Genomic DNA, 19255 nt, shown 5'->3' on the forward strand with positions numbered 1-19255 from the left:
GACGGAAACATCCTGCAGCGATGTTGCATCCGCTTGCTAAAAGCAACGAAAAGGCGTTCCATCATGGAAGATGAAACGGGACTCGTGTATCGAAATCCACAAAGAACACAAAACCAACGAGATAGGGAACGGCTTCGTATTGAAAGTCGAGGAACGCGAATTTCTAATGTACGAACTCCTGAATCGCATGTTCCGTTTGATCGCCATAAGAAGAAGATGTTTTAAGATGGAACATCAAATTTCTAGATGAAAATATTCCATTAAAAATTCGAGAGATCCGTTGTTCCTGTGGAGGATTGAACGAGAGGAGCTGGGAGAATGTTAAACGTTTCGCGGCGCAGAAGCGTAAAAGGGAACACGTGCAAGTGACGCTCGACAGGATGATATTCGCCTTCGAAAGCGACTGCTTCATAAAAGCCTTAAGCGCTGTTCGCTTGGTTTTCTTCGATTGTTAGAACGATTTATCAGCTCGCGCTTTTCTTCGTTTTAATTCAAATTTGCTCGTCATTGCCATTCATTCCTCTGTATTGTTTTAAAATTTAGCTTCCGCAGACCTTGAACCTCTGTTACGGTTGAGCACGGATTCTCCTGTTAATTTTTCACGGGGCAAGTTCCTACCATTGTCAAATAGAGGGGTGGCATTGCATAAAAAGATATTTAACTGGATGAAAAATGGTCGAGCTTCCCTTTGGGGAAAGTTAGGCGAAGGTCTCGCTGATTTCTCCTTTCGTGATACACTCGCCGGCGATTCGTTTCTTACGGAGCATAAGTCAGATGGCAGTTATATTTTTTTCCTGACCATTGAAAGAATCCACCCTCGTGAATCTCGAGGTTAAGGTGGCGTAACACCGTGTAGTTTGACAGGATGACGAATCGGCTTCATTTTTTCGTTACTCTTTTTTTCCAAGCTACTCACTGTCGCTGTCTTAGATACTCTCCCACTTTTCCGAGCTGTTGTTTCGTACCGTAGGTGAAAACGACAGAGTAGGGTCGTGACGATGGATCGTAAAAGGATCGTGAGCAGAATAGTAATTCATAAGGAAGATCTAAATCTGATTTACGGAACGTGTTTGGTTCTGGCTATTCGTATCGACTCAATGGGTGATTCTTCTTCAATTTTATTCTATAAAATTGACACGGTATCATTTCCATCGAATATACGTTCCAAGATATTCGAATGTGCGCGATGGCGTCCAAGTTGAGTCTTCTGGCAACCTAGTTTTGCTGTAAAGAAGAATAAAAGAAAGAGATAAAAAAGAAATGAGAAAAAATCTCATTTGTTTGAATCGATCGACGGTCGTTCGTTTCAAGAATGGGTTTCTTTGGTTAAAAGTTATCCACCGCTTCGCTAACAGATGATCGAACGATATATAAAACAATGTCGAGAAGAGGAATGTGGAAAAAGTTAGTTGGCGCTCGGTTTTTATCCGGACAGCACGAAACTGCGAAGATTCGTACTTTTGATCGTGGCGGAGTCACCAGGACACGGCCAGTTGCTCGGTCATCCCGTTCTTTCCAGGCGGTCAAACTTTGCCTCTTGATACTTCTGTTTGTTACCGGCTGCCGCCGTTATCGTCGGCCAGCAACTTCAGTTACCAAACTGTCGATGCTTCGGCCGCCTATTTAGACGAGAACTTTCAGAAACAAGCTGGCAGCTGGCCTCAAAAGGGCGGCTGGTCATTCTACGGAAGGAACGCTTTCCAAAACTTATCGGTCAGATACAACCGAGTGTCGCGAACTTGCAAGTGTACGTCGCTTCACGACGAACGCGATCACCCTTCGAATTTTCGGCGTCGTGGCCCGACGACGGAATCGATAAGCGTTCACGACGTCAAGCAGACGTGGTTATTTCGAACGTTCAGCCATTCGATCCAGTCTTGCTAGCTGTCTTTCAAAATTTCTGCCATGTGTTCCAGAACGTAGCTAAGTTTATATTTTCGCTGGTCTAGCGGGAGTTTTAACCGGATTTTTCTTTCGTTCACCTGGATTAAAGAAAATCTGCTTAGCATGCAAATGTCTCGCGACAGACGATGTCGCTTTATCCGTCGCGGAGCAATTTCGTTTCGTTGGATCTCGATATCCGGCAACTTTTTAATCGCGTTACGACACGCTGTAGTTTCCAAGTGTGTTCCTAGTTGAGGCAAGCAGAAGCTTAAGTGGCTCTAGCTCGATGAAGGATCAGGCGAAAGCCGGAGTCCTCTTCGGTGCATCGTGCGCGTCGAAATGAAAATCGATTTGCGAGTTATGTTTGTCGAGCACAAGGGACCACGAGCGAAAAGCAGGCGAACAGCGAAGAAGTTAATAAAGGGCCGGTGTTTGAAAGTTTAGCGGGCGTTGATGAGATGGTCTATAGATTCTTGAAATTAAGATCGAGGCCGAGAAGAAATGATAATGCAGTTTTAAAGACTCTTCACGTGGTGAAGTAACCGGCAAATCCTTAACGCCGGAAAGTTGAGATATTAATAACGAGCGTAGCCGTCGGTAAGATATTCTCGATGTACATTCCTCACTTCTATACCGGATAAGCACGGCGTCATCGCAATTAATGTTTCATCGTAGAAATCTTTGAGCAGAAGTTCTCATTAAAAAACTATCAAACATTCTTTACACGTGTACTCCATTTCGCATCTTCCTCCTTCCTATAATGCTATTGCTCTATTGTCCTACAAAGTTTATACCATAGAGCATAATAAATCATGCTTCTTCTGTTCTGCCTCTCTTTTGTCCCGCTTATGATAGCGTCGCTCGATTCAGTTGGACATCTAACGGATAATTAATTACCAAAGTAAATAATCAATCAATCCATTTCCAAATATTCCGAATGCGATCGTATCCATCCTTCAAATCAAACACATCATCCAATTTGCTATCTACGTTCGTGTTACGAACGTAAAAACTGACTAGTTATAGAAACGATGTTGACACGTTCGTTGTTGTCGATTGTATCATAGCCTTAATTATCTGCAACTTATTTGCCACATTTTCAATAACCATTACCGATACAGTTATTTATAGTACAATCATTATTGTCCTCATAATATTATTATCATATTATATGCAATCATTGCTGCTAAAATCTCGGTCATTAGAACAATTAACAGAACGATCGATCGTCGGAACAAGAAGCATTAGCAAAATATTTCTAGTAAGAAAGATTGGCAAAAGAACAAAATTAAAAGCCAAAAGAAATTGTCACATTTTTATACAAAGATTCGTAAAACAGTTCTACCATATAGAAATAAAGTTATCCGATTATTCAAACAGCGTGTGTAGCGATTATTTCCGATAATCAAGATTCTATTGTATTCTAACGGCCATATTTTACCAAATAACAGCAAATGTGTTAAGTCGTAATTGAACGAGCCTAGTGTTTCGTTCTTCTTAAAATACGGCCAACCATATCCCTTCTTCCCTTTGTTTCGATTGCTCGGTTACCGAGAGCCGACGTGGCAATTAGCCGAAAGCATCGAACTGTGACTGAGTGTGCTTTTAGCGCTGGCTGGATCAGCGATCCGTAGATGTTTAGGTATTTTTTCCATTCGCCGCACCCTCGTAACGTTTTCTCCGGTCGCACGTGCCGATACGCACGGTCACGTATCGGGTTGAGAAATGTAGTTGCCTGAAATTCACGGTGAGAAAGTGCTGCTCGCTCGTTTTAACAGAGGCAGTGGCAGAAACTTGGCGAGATCGTCTCGCAGGCCGCGAGACCAGCAGATATTTCCTGCAAAGCGGTCCCGCGCTAATTGCTCCGCTCGAGTTATGTTTTCTTGAATTTGCCACCACTTCCGGTTACGAGGCATCCCCATTGTTTGGACACTGACGCCTCTCCAGAATTGTTTCCAGCTTCATCGGGGTCAGGCAGGATACACCAAATGTCCTCTTCGGGGAAATTCATGCTTGTACTTGAGTTCGAGTTTGTGACCACGGATGGTCGATCAGACTGTTCTCGGTTGGTCGTTTGGGCGTCTCGTGTGCTCCTATCTGTGTGTTTGTTCTACGTACAGTAACCAAGTACAAAGCGAAGTTCCCCGTTCAATTCGTAACAACGTGATAGCCTCTTGTAACAGGTACAGACACATTCGGATAAAATTTTGGAATTTTATTGCTTGTGTCTATGATAAATCTCCTGCTACTTGTTGTATTAAATCGAAATTAATGCCATAGATATCAGTAACGATCTCCTTGCAAGCTTGCATTTTCTTTAAATTGTCGAGATTTGATAGTGTAGGTTTGGATTAATGGACGTTCGAGTAGTTTGATATGCAAATTAATGCGTATTGTACGAAGATACCGGAGCGTAATAATTTGTAATATATGTATAACGTGTATACGTACCATTATTATAATAACGATATCTCTGGTATAATAATTCACGGAATTATTATTAATGAATTGACAAGAAGCAAGTTATAAGTTATAGATTTCTATTGTACAATTTTACATCGAAATTATCAGAATAATTAATATTAATAATAAATTTTATATCGTAATTTATAAAATTAATTCGCAGCACGTTATTTGCTTTTATTTGTTACCGTTATGCGACAAGGTATTCATTACCATTGGTAGCTTGTAATTTGTAGAATTATTATTAGTTTAATTACTGAAAAGGGATCAGCTCGTGTTTTCCTGTCAAAATGTGTAACTGTTGCAAAGGTACATGGGCAACTGTACAAACTATCCATTCGATGTTTTAGAATTTATTGCAACAGAATTTATTATTAATCAAATTTTTTAAGTTTCGCAACACAGTTATCGTTGCATATCGTCACTTTAAACAACAGTGGAAGGATTAACGCAAACCAAAATTCAGTTAATGCGAGGTTAGCCTCAAACTCAGTGTAGCCTTTATCGTATCTTCGTTACTATGACACAGAGACGATGAACTATCTGTGCGGTTCTCCTGTCTCATGTGACTTTGCCTATATACAGGAAGAAAATTTCGTAACGTATTCTATGCATAATAATAAACAACGATGTTTTACGTGCTTTTATTTGTTTCAAGTACTTTAATGGCGTTTTAAACAAAGCTAATAGAAGAAAAGTTCGTAGAAATAAAAATACGACGAACCCAAAAAGAAGACAACTGCTGTTAGTTATTACATTAGAACAATTTCTGATGCGATTAACCTGTTAACTGCGGAGTTTAGTTTGAAAAATCCCTTACGGAGTGCGTAGTTAAAATGAAGCAATGAGGAGCATATTATACATTTTACGAACAAAGTAAAGCAAAACGGGAAGGTATTACATTTTTACTCGATGGAAAATTAATAATTCATCGTTGAAAAAGGTATTGTTATTGAAAACCTAAAAAGTGCCAAAAAATAATAAAGTAAAGTGCACAAAACAATTCGGCGAATAGCCGATATACGCAATAAAGTACACAAACGGGGTTGCACTGGGGAAAATAATCAACTTAATTTATAAAAAGCCATACGTTATACGGAGCATAACCGATATACCAAAGAGAATAATCAAATACTATATAATTTATAATACTAAATACCAAACTGTTTTTTTTTTTTTATAAAACACGTAGTAGGTTTATGGAAAGTATAAAGGAAACATAATAGTAAATGTGATTTGTTATTTTTAACTATTACATTTTACTAAAATTTTGAATTTTTATAGTAAACGTTAATTTTTTATTTCACACGAGGAGTGTACACGTCAACCGCAGCGAAATAGTTTTCGATTGACGCGTATACACGTCGAACGCAGCTAACTGATCAAATGACATAAACGTATCGCTATGTCTGAATCTATTTTCTGATTTTATTATTACTTTATCGTAATTTAATAAACATACAGTAGCCTATGTTTCAAAATTTCCATGAGCTATTTCCGTGCAGTTGAAGCCGATTACCATATTTCTATGTATTCGAATAATGATTTTTATTGTTCGATTAGTAATTATTCACGCTGATCAAAATGTACGGGTATTAGGATCGAATATAGGGGCACGGTTTACAGATGATAACGCGATAAGCGCGGGGGGGGGGGGGGGCGATGAACAAAAGCAGAAATTTTTCAGAATTATCGAGGAGCTACTTTCACGGATGGAATGGGTTTCGCTGGGCACGTCGAGCACCCTTTCAACAGGGCTATATTTCTTCACTTTCCGGCGTCGTACGTTCTCCTTTATTTCAATCTCCTTGCCCCTATCTTTCAACCGTATCGTTTTTGCCCGAGTATTCCAGGTATTTCGTGGTCTTGTTCGCGGCAGACACGGCGAATGAAAATAGAGGGGGATGAAATGGTAGAAACACGCGTCGAGTTTTCGGATTCCTCTCGTGAGAGCCGAGTGGTGTCTTCTGCCAAGTGATCGTAGAAAGGTACAGTTCCAAAATTGCGATATTGACAGAGGGTTGGAGGGAAGCGGTGCTACAATTCCAGAAGGGGGCTCGATATTAAAGAGACAGAGCACGTATCGTGGAATGAAAACGGCGAACGGGAAAGAAGTAACTGGAAAAAAGTACCCGTCAGACTATATCTCTTCTTTTTCTGGCGTGACCGTGTGGAATTTTTATTGAGTGCTTGAGGGAGCTGTTTATTACGCAGGTGTGGGTGAGAAATGGTGTAGCCGCTGAATGAGGTATAAAAGAAAAGTGGAGGATCGTATATAAAACGTCTCGGTGCACAGATGAGGCTGAGTGAAAAAAAAGCTGATTCTTTTAAGGGTTAGACATATACATATGGTATATATATATATTTGTTTATATATTTATATATACGTGATACGCATACGTATATTCTAGAGAATTCATGCAAACCGTGTTTAATATGTTCGTAGGGATTTCATTTATTTCGCGAGATAATAGGTATAGCGCTCCCAAGTGTTACTTCGTACATTTTGATGAAACTAGGTTCTTTAAACGTGTTATTCTTTTATGTAGAAAAATAATTAAATGGGGCAAATAACAGGTAATTTATTGATTGGATATGGTTATATGATCAATAAAAGATTTTTTAATACAAGTTTTTATAAATTTCGGCTATTCCATTATTCGAACGATTCAACGCGATCAGTTATTGGATTATTCGAGAAATTCGTAATGCTTTCAATACGAGCTATCGAATAATAAAATGTTTCGAAAAATATACCCTAGTAAAAATCTATACAGCTCGCCATTACATGCAACACGAGTCTGTCAAGGTAATTCACCCTTCCACGTTTGTCTAAAATTACGATACTTTCTTAGGATATTTTTTTCAGAATATTTGTCCATCTTCAATCTGCCGAGTAATTTGAAAAAACAAAGAAGGGAAACGTTCGTATTGTAAAAAGTATAGGCTAAACTCCTGCGTCTCGAGCTAAAACGAGAACTCGATGTTAGTCGGCTGACTTGTTCTTTTCTCCGCGCAAATAGACAGGAAGTTTCATGGATAGTGCGGCAAAACTTACCGAACGAGATGGCGGAGAAGAAAAGAATAAAAACAGCCGAGGACAATCACGGGGCGGAGTACCCGAAATTTCGCGGTGGAAACTTAAAATGGACTCTGTACCACGATTTTCCGTGGATGGGAGAAACGAGAAAAGCGCGGAGCAAATCTCTGAACAGTGTTTGTCGAATGTTCGTGTGTTGACTCGTTTTTCTTCCCTCTGAATGAGAGCGTAGAACGAAGTCTGGCTGGATCGCGAGAAATTTCCGAAAGGAGAAGAAAGGGCGACCAGCATAAAAGGATGATCGAGTCAAACGAATAGCTGTTACGCGACCGAAACAAACATTTCGACTGGATACTGAAGCTTAACGAGGCTAAAACGATCGCGGGAAAACGTAAGCGGTCTTCATTGAATATTTAAACGACCATTTTTCCCCTCTTATCTTCTTCTTTCTGTTCATCTCGACTATAGAACTTTTCGTTGACTTAAGTCACGACCACAGTTTCCAAGTCGTTTCTCATACATTTCTCTTTTTCCCTCTGTACACCATCCTCTTTCGCTATTTTACTCTCTGTTTTTTATCCTTTTCTTTCAAGAAATGCTCCGGAGAAACGTTAGTTTTTGTCTCAGCGGTTACGCAGAAAGAAATTGCAATAACAGCTTGACACACCGAATTTTCCCCATATAACACGAACGTAATTCGCGTGGTTTCATCTGGCGGAATGGCGTTTCGCTCGGTGAAAAACGTAAAGTCTGGCGAAAATAATTAGATCAGAATGACAATCGACTAAGCACCACGAGCACACCGCTTAACACGGGGATAATATTTTATCCCGATCTTTCGGTTCTTGCCCGCGGCCCATGCTTCTGGTTTATATCGCGGTCAGAATCCTAAAGTCGTTTCTCATATATCTCCCTTGCCGTTGGAAAACATCTCTCGAGGCTGTCTGCCGTTTTTCTAACATTCGCCAAATAGAACACGGTGGCGAGCTCTCGTAACTTGGCCGGAGTATACCTGACTTTCCCCGAAGAAAAAACACAGTCGAGTTAAACTCGAGTGTATCGCTTTAATCGTTTCGAAATTAATGTTGTCAAACGGAACGACGGCTGCGCGAAGTTTAAACGACGCTTCAGGACAGCGGAATTACGCCTCTCGAACGCTAAAGCGGTCATTCTCGCAGGTCTGACTCTAAAGAACGATGTCACGAAGCGATGCCACTCGAAATTATCTTTCATGCATTTTTAAATACGCAGGACACCTACGAAAGTACACGGTTATCTGTCTTAAAGTTTCAAACACACGCAATTTTAGAAAATTCGCGTGACTTTTATTTTGTGCCGAAAGAAATTTGCTTTCTATCTTCTTATCGCACGAAAGAAATCGACGTCTATTTTTAATATATTTTTTTCTTGTTTGGTTGAAGAATCGAGGGAAATTCTACGAACTCGAAGGATAAACCGTATTTCCTATTTTTTTTTTTTTTTTACAGAGAAGCAGTTTTCGAGTTTAGTACATTGTCAATCAATGTCACATCGTCCTTTTATTTGACTGTGGAATAAAGTATGTGTTTTTTCATCCATTCAAAATTTTCAGAATGTTGTTTGGTTCCATAGTTATTTGACTTTCATAAAATGTTGTCGGCTTATCAGTTATTTTGAAGGAATTCGCACCTTTGAGCTTGGCGAAAATCTTCTTGTTTAATCATAAAACGACGTTAAAATCAGAAAATCAGCAGAAATCGACAAAAATATACTTATCGTGTTTTTTTTCTATGATCTTTGCATGGAATGTGTGAACTATGAAAATAGAGCTTTACGATTCGAAGTATGCGCGCTTAAAACGCGACCGATTGTTCCCTACGGCTGATCGATGCTGCCCATAATTTTCTTTCGTATAAGGGTAACGTTCACTCGGGAATTCATGAATACTTCGACGCGAATACCACGAATGCCAACGGGTAATTTTCATAAATAACTCGCGTTTCAAACTTCCTTGCGAATTTCAAAGATCAGCTATCTTACGTAACTCTACCTCTTTTTCATCATTTTTAAGGACTTCCAATATTTCGAAGGTTTTCTTCGTGAATCGATTTATCGGTTAAATTTTCATTGAATTTCTCCATGTTTATGGTTCATCGATCCGATTGACATGGATTTACGATCCAGCTGGCCGCACAACTATTTTGCTGCTGAAGAAAGTGTCATTTGGCGAAGTAACGCGTAGCTGGAGAGATAGACATTTGCCGGATGTTTTAATCCGGCGCGCAAAACAGCGCGAGTTCCCTCGTCATGGTAGAAAATCCTGCCAGTTAGGACGAACGCTGTGTCTCCAGCAAAAACTCAGCCACTTATCTTGCTCAGAATCACACGTGAGTTTAGTTGCACGCTTTATCATTTAATCACACACTGATGAAAATTTCATTCAAATAAATGGAGTTAGGATATTCGTTTCGGACAGATCCACCGTTCGATTCAAAATTCCGAAAACGACTGACTGTTCTTTTTGTTTAATCGATATTCCAGATATCGGATAAGATCGATCGTCTTTTTAATTTTCTGCTGTACAACACGTCGGTCTTGACGTTCCACGATTGACGTACTACACGCGTATACACGTTACGATACACGTTCAACGTATTTGTGGATGTTCGTTATACGGCTATCAAAGGGACATCGGAGCAATGGTTTTCGATCACAGAAGGAACAAAAGTTTCTTTCTACTCACCTTGCCAAAATTGGAGAGACCACCGATGCGTGCCACTTGACCGGGTTCATCCGCTGTGCTGCATTCTGCCCTAACGAACCAATAGGTCAGTAACTCAATGGCAACAATCCTCAGCATTATTGTCGTACAATGCTCTCTAATCATAGAGTTTCACGTTCGTAATACCAAGCAACGCGACTAGAATTGTTCGTCGAACTAATGACTACGGAGATTGTGCCAGTCCCGTATACAAACGTCTTGATTTGAAGCACGAATACCTCGCGAATGTCCGGCTACCCTCTGTGATTGAAACGTGCCTTAAAGCCGGAAAATAATTCGAAGCCGTGAAATACCGTACGAACGATAAATCTCTGTCCACAGAGGATTAATTACTATTATCTAGACGAATTTAGCGGGGAACGATAACGTCTGTGGACGGATTCGTAAACATCTCTCACGTTGATAGGATTACAGGGAGTCGTGGTAGGCGCGGACTACCAGGAACGGGTTTCGAGGAGTCTGAGCAATTTCGGGACGATAATCGTCTGTATTAGCGCCATGTTCTCTAAGCTGGCAAACGGAACGATGATACGATGTTCGCAATGCTAACTGACACGATAATCGATCGCCGGAGGAACGACGAGTAAACGACGAGTAAACGACGAATGCAATCGATTTCGAACGGATGGAGTTCCGAATCCGAGGTCGGATACTTTGCATTTTCCTTTGATAATTAGCGAATGGAAAAACGATGGCCGGTACTTGGTCATTTAACTGGGCTATGCATATTCGGAATAACCAGAATTGATACGTGAGTGGTTGAAATTTCAATCATTTGCTCTCCATGTAACTGATTAGGATGCTATTTTCTATTTGTTTCAGATAGGTACGGGCAACAAATAGTTGTTCACTACTTGTGGTCTACTAATTTGGTCTCGATGTTTGTTAACTAAAATGGGATTTTCTACTTGCCTCGAATACATAGATATGCGAGTGACAGGGAATTGGCCTCGATGCGTGGCTAGCTATGATGGAATTTTCTACTTGCTTCGGATAGATGTGCGAGTGATGGGCACTTGGCCTCGAGGTACGGCTGACTAGGATGGGATCGTCTACTTGCTGTGACCAAATATATGCATAAGTGGGGATATATGGTCTCGGTTGCTCGATGTCGACATATGGCTGGACAGAACGGAATTTTCTGCTTGTACCAGATAGATTAAAATCTGATACGTACTCAATGTTCTCCTTCTATTTAGCATATACCAAGTATAGCACCGAGTACAGAATTTGAGCGAAGAGAAAGGCTAGAATAAGAGCAGAGCTCGAAATAAAACCTTTCCATGTGATCACGCGAATAAAGATCGTTTATATTTTATGGATAACCGTGTGTATTCGGGCTAAATGAACCAATTACCCTTTGGTAGAGGATGACTCCCACTGTAATTAATTCAAAAGCATTGCTGCTAATCACGCAGCTGTAACTGATACCTATACGTGATCTATTATTAACACAGTATTGACCTTGTGTCTGATGATATCTATATCTATATAATTACAGTGAAATAGCGATATGAAGTGAAATAATAATGTGAAAACGAGAGTGTATCATCAATGTTAATGTTTTCGAGGTAGTTACATATATAACAAAAGGGGCATTATACAGATCCGATTTTTAGAGTGGAGAATGTCTGCTAGGATCGTACAACTGGTTTCAATATTCCGCGTTTGATTTCTTATGTTATAATAAAATACTACATTATGTAGATTTAATAGCTCCAACTAATAACGAAAATTCGTGCATCCTATCCTCGTGATTGTACGAGAGAAGCTGAGGCTATGAACCAATTTCCACCATTAGAGCCGTCAAATAGAGAGATGGTAAGTTCACGTACCAATATACTGGTCATTCCTACTTCAGCTCGCCATTAGCCGAAACGTCTCCCCGTATAGATATTTATCTGGTGTCGGTGGAATCTATTGGAGTTGTAAAACGCGCACGGTCGATACCGGAAATTCCGAAACGCAGATAATATTGTTACGGTTCCATTAATCCGCGCATGATTCATTGTCCCGCCAGTTACGTAATGCAGCGTATAAATAAAGATTGGATCGGCTTTGCCAATGTTATAAATTTCACGGTCGAAAGATAGGATCGTCGATCATCAAGCTCGCGTTCCTCAGATTTTTAACTGTGGCGTGATTGTGTGTTGTTGTATCGCGTTCTGGTGTTTCCCTTTTAAGCCCGTCGAATTACAATGTCCTGTTATGTGTCACGAGTTTGTTGCAAAGTTTGTTCCGCTATTAAACCCGTTCCCTGTTAAAAGCGGTAAAAGTTCCGTATACTTGCCATACTCCGCGCTGTTTATTAACCGACATAATAGACGTCTGAAAGTTTCGTTCGTATTAACCGTCGTTTGTTCTACGACGTCGTATTTGAGAATAAAGAACGTATAATAAATGTACTAAGAGAGGATTAAATGTAATAATTTGATATTTCGTACTAACACTTTCGCTGCAATTGGAGTTTCCTTTCTTTTCTCAGGATCGATGTACATGTATCTTTTACTAGGAACTCTTTTGCATTCGTTTTGTCTGTTAATTACGCTATTTGGCAAAACGGTTGTTAAAAATCAAATCGTCAAAATATATCGTATCACCGATGAGTAGTATTTTCTTCTTAAACACGAGGAAGAAAAGAATAACTTATTATAGAAGAAACGTAACCATTGTATTAGCAGCATTGTCGAAATTATTAATAGACAGTAGCAATGAACGTGTTAAATTCAACTACTGGAATTTTTCAAAATAAAATATGATGTTTCAACATATGAAATGTCCGTTTGAAATGTTGGATTTTCCTACTAGATTTCATCAAGAAATGTGTCGCTTGTCTGTGGTATTGTTTTTACACGATTGAATGTTGATTTATGTTCGTTTTCCTCGTGTATCTTTTGTTTGAAATAGTGATGGAAATCTGACGGTATTCTGTCTGCAATGCCACAATCAACGCACACGAAACTCGAGTCATTTTCCCCTATGAGTGTAAGTTCGTATAGTTATTCTCTCACCGAAATTGCACATATTAATACACACGATATTAATATAGAACGATACGAATGTGAGAAAATTTTGTAAAATCCAGGACACTGATGAATACAATATTCAAAATATCGTATCTGGAAAGTCAATATGCGTCGATTGTAACGATAAAGCAAAAGTACAATTATTTGAACCGAAGAAAATAGACGATTTATACGTTGTAAGCTTTACAGTGAAGAACATAATAAAACAGATTTTTCGTAAGTCATCTTTTCTTGCCACCAATGTTAAGCTTTATAGAAACTATACCAAAGAAATAAATTTTTTAATTATTACAAGTACGAGTACATCTTGTATTTTCTGCACGTATATAAATATTTTCAGATTTGTTCCGAATTTCACCAATATAATCGTAACAGTCGAGTCCCATAGCAGTGGCAATAAAAATTCAATTCAATTTCACGGAAAATTTCACATAATATACTCATAGATATTTATAAGCATAGGAATATTTTTACGATCCAGTCTAGCTATTGGTTTAATTATGTTCTTCGCTGCATTTTTCATGCTATCAGATAACAATTTTAATTTTACACCCCGTATACGCAGGTATCAAATAAAATTCGTACTTTATTCCGGGGTAACCAGGGCAACGTGTCTCTCGCAAAAGCCGTCGGTTCGTTCGAGACTTTTTATTGTTTCCCGCCCAGTTTTCCGCGTTGTCGTTCGTTTTTCTCAGCGGACGACATAGTCGGTGCGATGGGTGTCGCCTCGTAAAAGGGAATTCGTCCATTGTTTGTTCTAGAATAATATTTCTATACACGCCCGACAATGCTGGCAGCTGGGTCGCGCTATTCGCAAACCTTACGTAATTCCGAATCTCCTCGCCGCATCGCGAACTTGAAACTAAAACAGTTGCCTCGATGTTCGACGGTGTCGTCGAAACAGTTCCACCCGCGGAAAATATCGATACGCTTCCGAACGTAGAACGTATTGTGCTCGAGACATGCCCCAAATGCAACTTCCGATCCATTGAAGATTTCCAAGATTCTGCAATTCTCCACAGTAGCTGTATGTTGTTCGATATATTTCTTGAAGTTTGAATTTTTTGAAATTTAAACGTATTAGACCGCTCCATAAGTAACGTCGTGTAGTATATGACGATTATGGGAGAAAAATATATAATAAATATACAAATTCAAGGTGCAAAATAGGAGATTACTCGTGGAACGATTTCATAGCCGTTTGAAATTCAGAAATTTCGTTTAGTTTTCGAAGGATATGTCAAATTTATGGTGTGTGGATAACGTTCGTTGCAAATGTCTCGCGCTTGTATTTTGTGCTTCGCTTTTATTCTGTTGTTTATCGAACGTTTGTAGTACGTAGCTATACGACTGTAAGTCTATATTTTAGAAGCGAACGTATTATTATACACATTGATTGTAACATATGAAATGTGCTGAACGCTTTAATTAGAATCTTAATAAGTAGCATATTGTTTGTCTGTAGTGTAGATTATATAAAATTGAGCGTTTATCTATGTTCTTTGCTTTCGTATTCTAATTTTTACATAAAATACTGTCGGTAGTTTTTCCGTATTATCTCTCCAATGGTACAATGAATACGCGCAAAATCTGAATCATTTTTCGTTATGAATTTAAACTCGGATATTCTACCGGAAAGTTCGTACGTAATGTTAATGTATTTTTTAAAAACAGCTACCAGCTAACTAAATACTGCTCGTCGTCGATTTTCTAAATACTCTTGCAGCGATACTAATTTCGAAAATTTTATTTCACGTCATATAAAATAGTAACAGTTTTGCTTTAACCAGGCTTTAATCGATAAATTGAATTTAACGAAAAACAGAAGCATACTTATTTTGATCAAAGAAAAGCTACATTTCATACGTTACCAGCTAATATCTATTTGGTGGTGTCTCTATTTTCATTTTGGTAACGCGTTACTTGTTTTCCCGTAAGTTCTCATATGCGAAACGCGTCACGATCTACCAATATCTCCCTCGATAAATTGTTACGGAGAAACACGATGATTGATGCGCGAACGATAATGCATTATGATGAATTATCCTCGGCAAAGCTCTTTATATACGATTACGCATTGAACGGCACGCGACAATCACGAACATCGGTTAGCCCGACCATGAATGATTATCTAATTTTAAGCTATTTTCGTTCGAAGCTTCTGTATTAGAATTCACCGAAATATTATATCTAATATAATCGTACATTGTCCCAATTGGTAAACTCACCAAGGCGTGTTACAAGTATGAGTGAGTGTGAGGTATCTGGCGCCCAACTCGTACAACATCCTGAGAACTGCCAGGCTCGCTCCAACCGCGTGACCCCCTTCGACCCCTATCAGGCTTGCTAATCTACCCTCCTTGTGCGCTCTCTCTATACCTGAAAGCACACGTTAAATCTCCCTTGAATGTTCTCGATTGTCATTATTATTATTGTTGTAATTATCCTTATGTAGATACCAGGCATTCTCCAACTTCCACCTTTATCGCCAATCTTCCCAACTACCGTCATTTCGCTAATTATTACGAACTCGTTTTCGCGTCTCCCCTTAGATACGTTTAGGATCTCTCACGGTAATGTATGTATATAAATTTTAGTCTGATGATGATAAAGTCGTGCCAGATGTATTTGTACGGTTAACCTTTAAATGGATAGCGTTGCCATTTAACGAGATATCTGTATCTTCCGACGTAGACGATACCTAACATTTATCGCGTTATGTATTTGAATTTGGAGGATTACAATTTTTGAAGATTATTGATATCTTCAGAAAGATCAGGAAACGCAAGCGGATTGTAATATGTAAAAAAGGAATTTATTAAATATTGAATTTGTGTTCTGTACATATATAAGGCAACGATTGAAAACACATAACAGGAATTTGTATTGGCTTTGACAAGCATCTGGTTTAAATTCCATTGAACAAATTTTCGATAAATTAGATCGATTGAAATGACCGAGAATTTTGACCAGTTCGACCAAATCCTGAATTTGCACGGTGTTATTATTCGCAGTTGTTACGGATACATGATCATTTATCGTTCATTATTATTATCATATGGTTTATATATTTAGTAATAATTTGTCTAGCCAAGAGCAATTTTCCATTATGATACAGTGTTTCAGTTAGGAAAGTGAGACACGAATGAAAGTATTGTAATTCAATGACTAAGCGCTACATTGTATTTTATACCAGAGTAGCATGTATGTAAATGTCTTTATATATATATATATATATATTTGGTGTTAATTAGTAACTCGTTTTTAATTATACTGGACGAATTGTTCAAATTATTTTTCTATATTTGCACGCCACACATACGTATGATCAAACTGTTTCATTCGAAGAAAGCGATGCATTTAAAAGTTAATTAATGTCACGAGTCGCCTTCGATCCTGGTTTAATAGAATCATTTAAATCATGGATGGCGAGCGTTATCGGTCGGATCATTAATTACGAGCCGTAAACGGGGCTTGATTAATCCCAACCGGAGAATAATGGAACGTTCGGCTTTCAAAGAACGGCCGGACAACTCGGGAAATCCTCCTTGCGGTCGGTATTTTGTCAGTATTTAGTCAGCGCGCCGCGAATTCGATTCCCGGCCGGTTTAATCGTTTTAATCGAGTCCGGTCGTGTAAAGGTGGGGCTATCGAGCTCCGTGAAATCGGATTCGCGGGCTCGGTGTCGTTCGGATTCGATTAAAACACCGCGAACAAATTGCGTTAGGTCGTCGGTTCCGGGATACCGATATATATGCGTACAGCGTGTGTCGTTTCGTGGCGCTGGAGGATCAACCCCCGGCGATGTTCACCCCCGAAGCGTCATTTATCGCGGGGAATTCGAACTTTTCCGCTTTCGACCGCACGCCATAGAGCTCTTGGTTCGCGCTAATGGAAGATCGATCCTGTGGTTAAACGAATTTACTCGATAATCTATAATCTTCGTTGTTCGAATAAAGCAACCCCTTCTCGCCATTTCGCGTAATCTATTCAAACCTTGTAACATGTTGTTCACACGTGTGTCGTATTTTATTTTTGAACGGTTCTCCGCAGCCGTTGGCCCGGAAATGTTAGTGGCAAATTAATAGCGTTTCGTACCATTTGTCTCGAGTAACTTTAATTCCTTCGTGGTGTGTGGCTGGCGCTTACGCTGTATTAAGCTTTTAATGGAAAAATAACTGGAAAGGAAAGGCATGGCCAGCAGCGAGCTGCAAGCTGTCGATGAACTTCGATTTACTGCGTCCGCTGATTTATAACTCGCGTTCCGACTACCACGCGTTCCAGTTTACACTTCGCCTTCGTCTAACGTATACGTAGAAGTCAGAAATTCTTTCAATTTTCTTCGAATTCTCACATTTCTCGCATTTTTGACGTATTTTCCCTCCTCGTGGTGGATCACGCCGCCAAAGTGGTTTTGCTTTATATCTCGTTCAACTAATCGGTTTATAAATTCCTTAGTTCACCTTCGTAGGTGTAAACGTTTCCGCGTTCGAGAGCTTTACGATCTCTTAAAGGGTTTCGAAACGGGTTATTCGATTCGATCGTGCGAGAATTATAAACGGGAACGGCAAGTTCGTCTTCGTCGCTCGTAAATTCTCCACGTCGAACTGCCGGGACATTTTGAACTATTGTCCCGAGCGTGATAGTACGCTTTACGTCGAAAGTTTCCGAGGTAACGACCGGTTCAGATAAACACACACTTGCCTCGTCGTCCATTGTTTCTTAGAATTATACGATCTTCCAGATATCGCTAATAAGTCGTAGATACAGCGACACATTGTCTTGTTTAAGATTCGCTGCGTACAAGCGTATCGTTTTTCGCAGTTGCGTCGATTTCAAGTTGAACTCTGATATTGTAATATATTATGTATGCATACAGAGAAGTTGAAAAAATCATTCAAACGCGTGTGTTACGTCCGCTAACTCTGTCCAAAAACCAGGCCCCACGTCGCGGGCAAGTTGGCAGCCAGATGTCTACACATCCTTGCTACGTACCCTCAATGGTCTTCAGGACTCGCCATAAATCTTGCCATTTTCATAGTTAAGATCCTTCGGACCAAACTTTATTCATCTTTTATTTCAAGTGTTCCTTACATTTATTGTCTACTACGGGAAGATACGGAAAAGTTGGTTTCTCTCGTTCGGTATCTTCCGCTAGCTCTTCCTCTCGGGGGCGGCTAAGACTCTTCCTAGTCCACCAACCTTCTTATTATCCAATCAGAAGCAATGTCTTTTGCCTTCACTTTCCTAGTCAAAATTGTCATCAACAAATCCGATGGTCCCGTGCGCTAGACACACCCATCCCTATCTTTCCTCTGCCACAGCATCGTCACTGAACTTGACCGATTCTCCATCTTTCGAACAGTCAACATTTCTTGACCGGGTTTCCACCCTTAGATCAGTCACCTATTTAACTTTTTTACTAACTGGCTTTTATATAAAGTTGTTGGAAATATATAATATTATAACCTGTTAAACTCATTCAACCACCTCTATTATCCTAACCGAAATAGAGGATCGATCTGTTCGTGGCGTCGATTATTCTAATCGTAACGGGAATTTACGACTCCCGTTGACGCGAACCTCGCGATCGCGTCTCTCCGCGACTGGACGATTAAACAGTGGGCGTCATTTATAAATACATTATGTGTATTTTTATTGGTAGAAGCATACCGCGAATATATTATTATGTCAGCAATTTCGACCTTTTATTTATCGTAATTTAAAGAGAAAGGTATATCGTGTTTCATGTTAACGATCGGTATTGACGGTAGTTGAAATTCTGTCGATGTTATGCGTCGTATAAATCAGTCAGGAAACACGGGACGTGTTTTTGCAGAAGCAAAAAGCAGCTTGCAAATTTTGAACAATCGTTCCTTTATACGTCCGAGTGAAGTATATATATTTATGTATATATAGACAGCTACGTATCGCATGTCTATTTACATATGCATGTGCATGCCGACATGCAGTCGCCGTGGTTCGGCTTATCGAACGTGGTAGAACGGTCGGTATGGCTTGACATTTTTCCATTCCAACTGAAATTTACTACTGGTTGAATCTTCTTCCGCTGTCCGACGT

The 19255-nt window shown here is 39.6% G+C and overlaps 1 protein-coding gene across 7 annotated transcripts in view; it reads right to left on the minus strand.

Moving 5' to 3' along the window:
- Window positions 1-19255, minus strand: part of LOC126918634 (dipeptidase 1) — a 237515-nt gene that overhangs the window by 22414 nt on the left and 195846 nt on the right. For all 7 annotated transcript variants that reach the window (XM_050726738.1, XM_050726744.1, XM_050726740.1 and 4 more), the window contains 2 exons: window positions 15403-15553; window positions 10110-10179 (listed from right to left, as the gene is read on the minus strand). In XM_050726738.1, the coding sequence (XP_050582695.1) occupies window positions 10110-10179; window positions 15403-15553 (221 nt within the window). The remainder of the gene's footprint in view (window positions 1-10109; window positions 10180-15402; window positions 15554-19255) is intronic.

This window comes from Bombus affinis, chromosome 7, assembly GCF_024516045.1.
Source record: "Bombus affinis isolate iyBomAffi1 chromosome 7, iyBomAffi1.2, whole genome shotgun sequence".
Classification (NCBI taxonomy): domain Eukaryota; kingdom Metazoa; phylum Arthropoda; class Insecta; order Hymenoptera; family Apidae; genus Bombus; species Bombus affinis.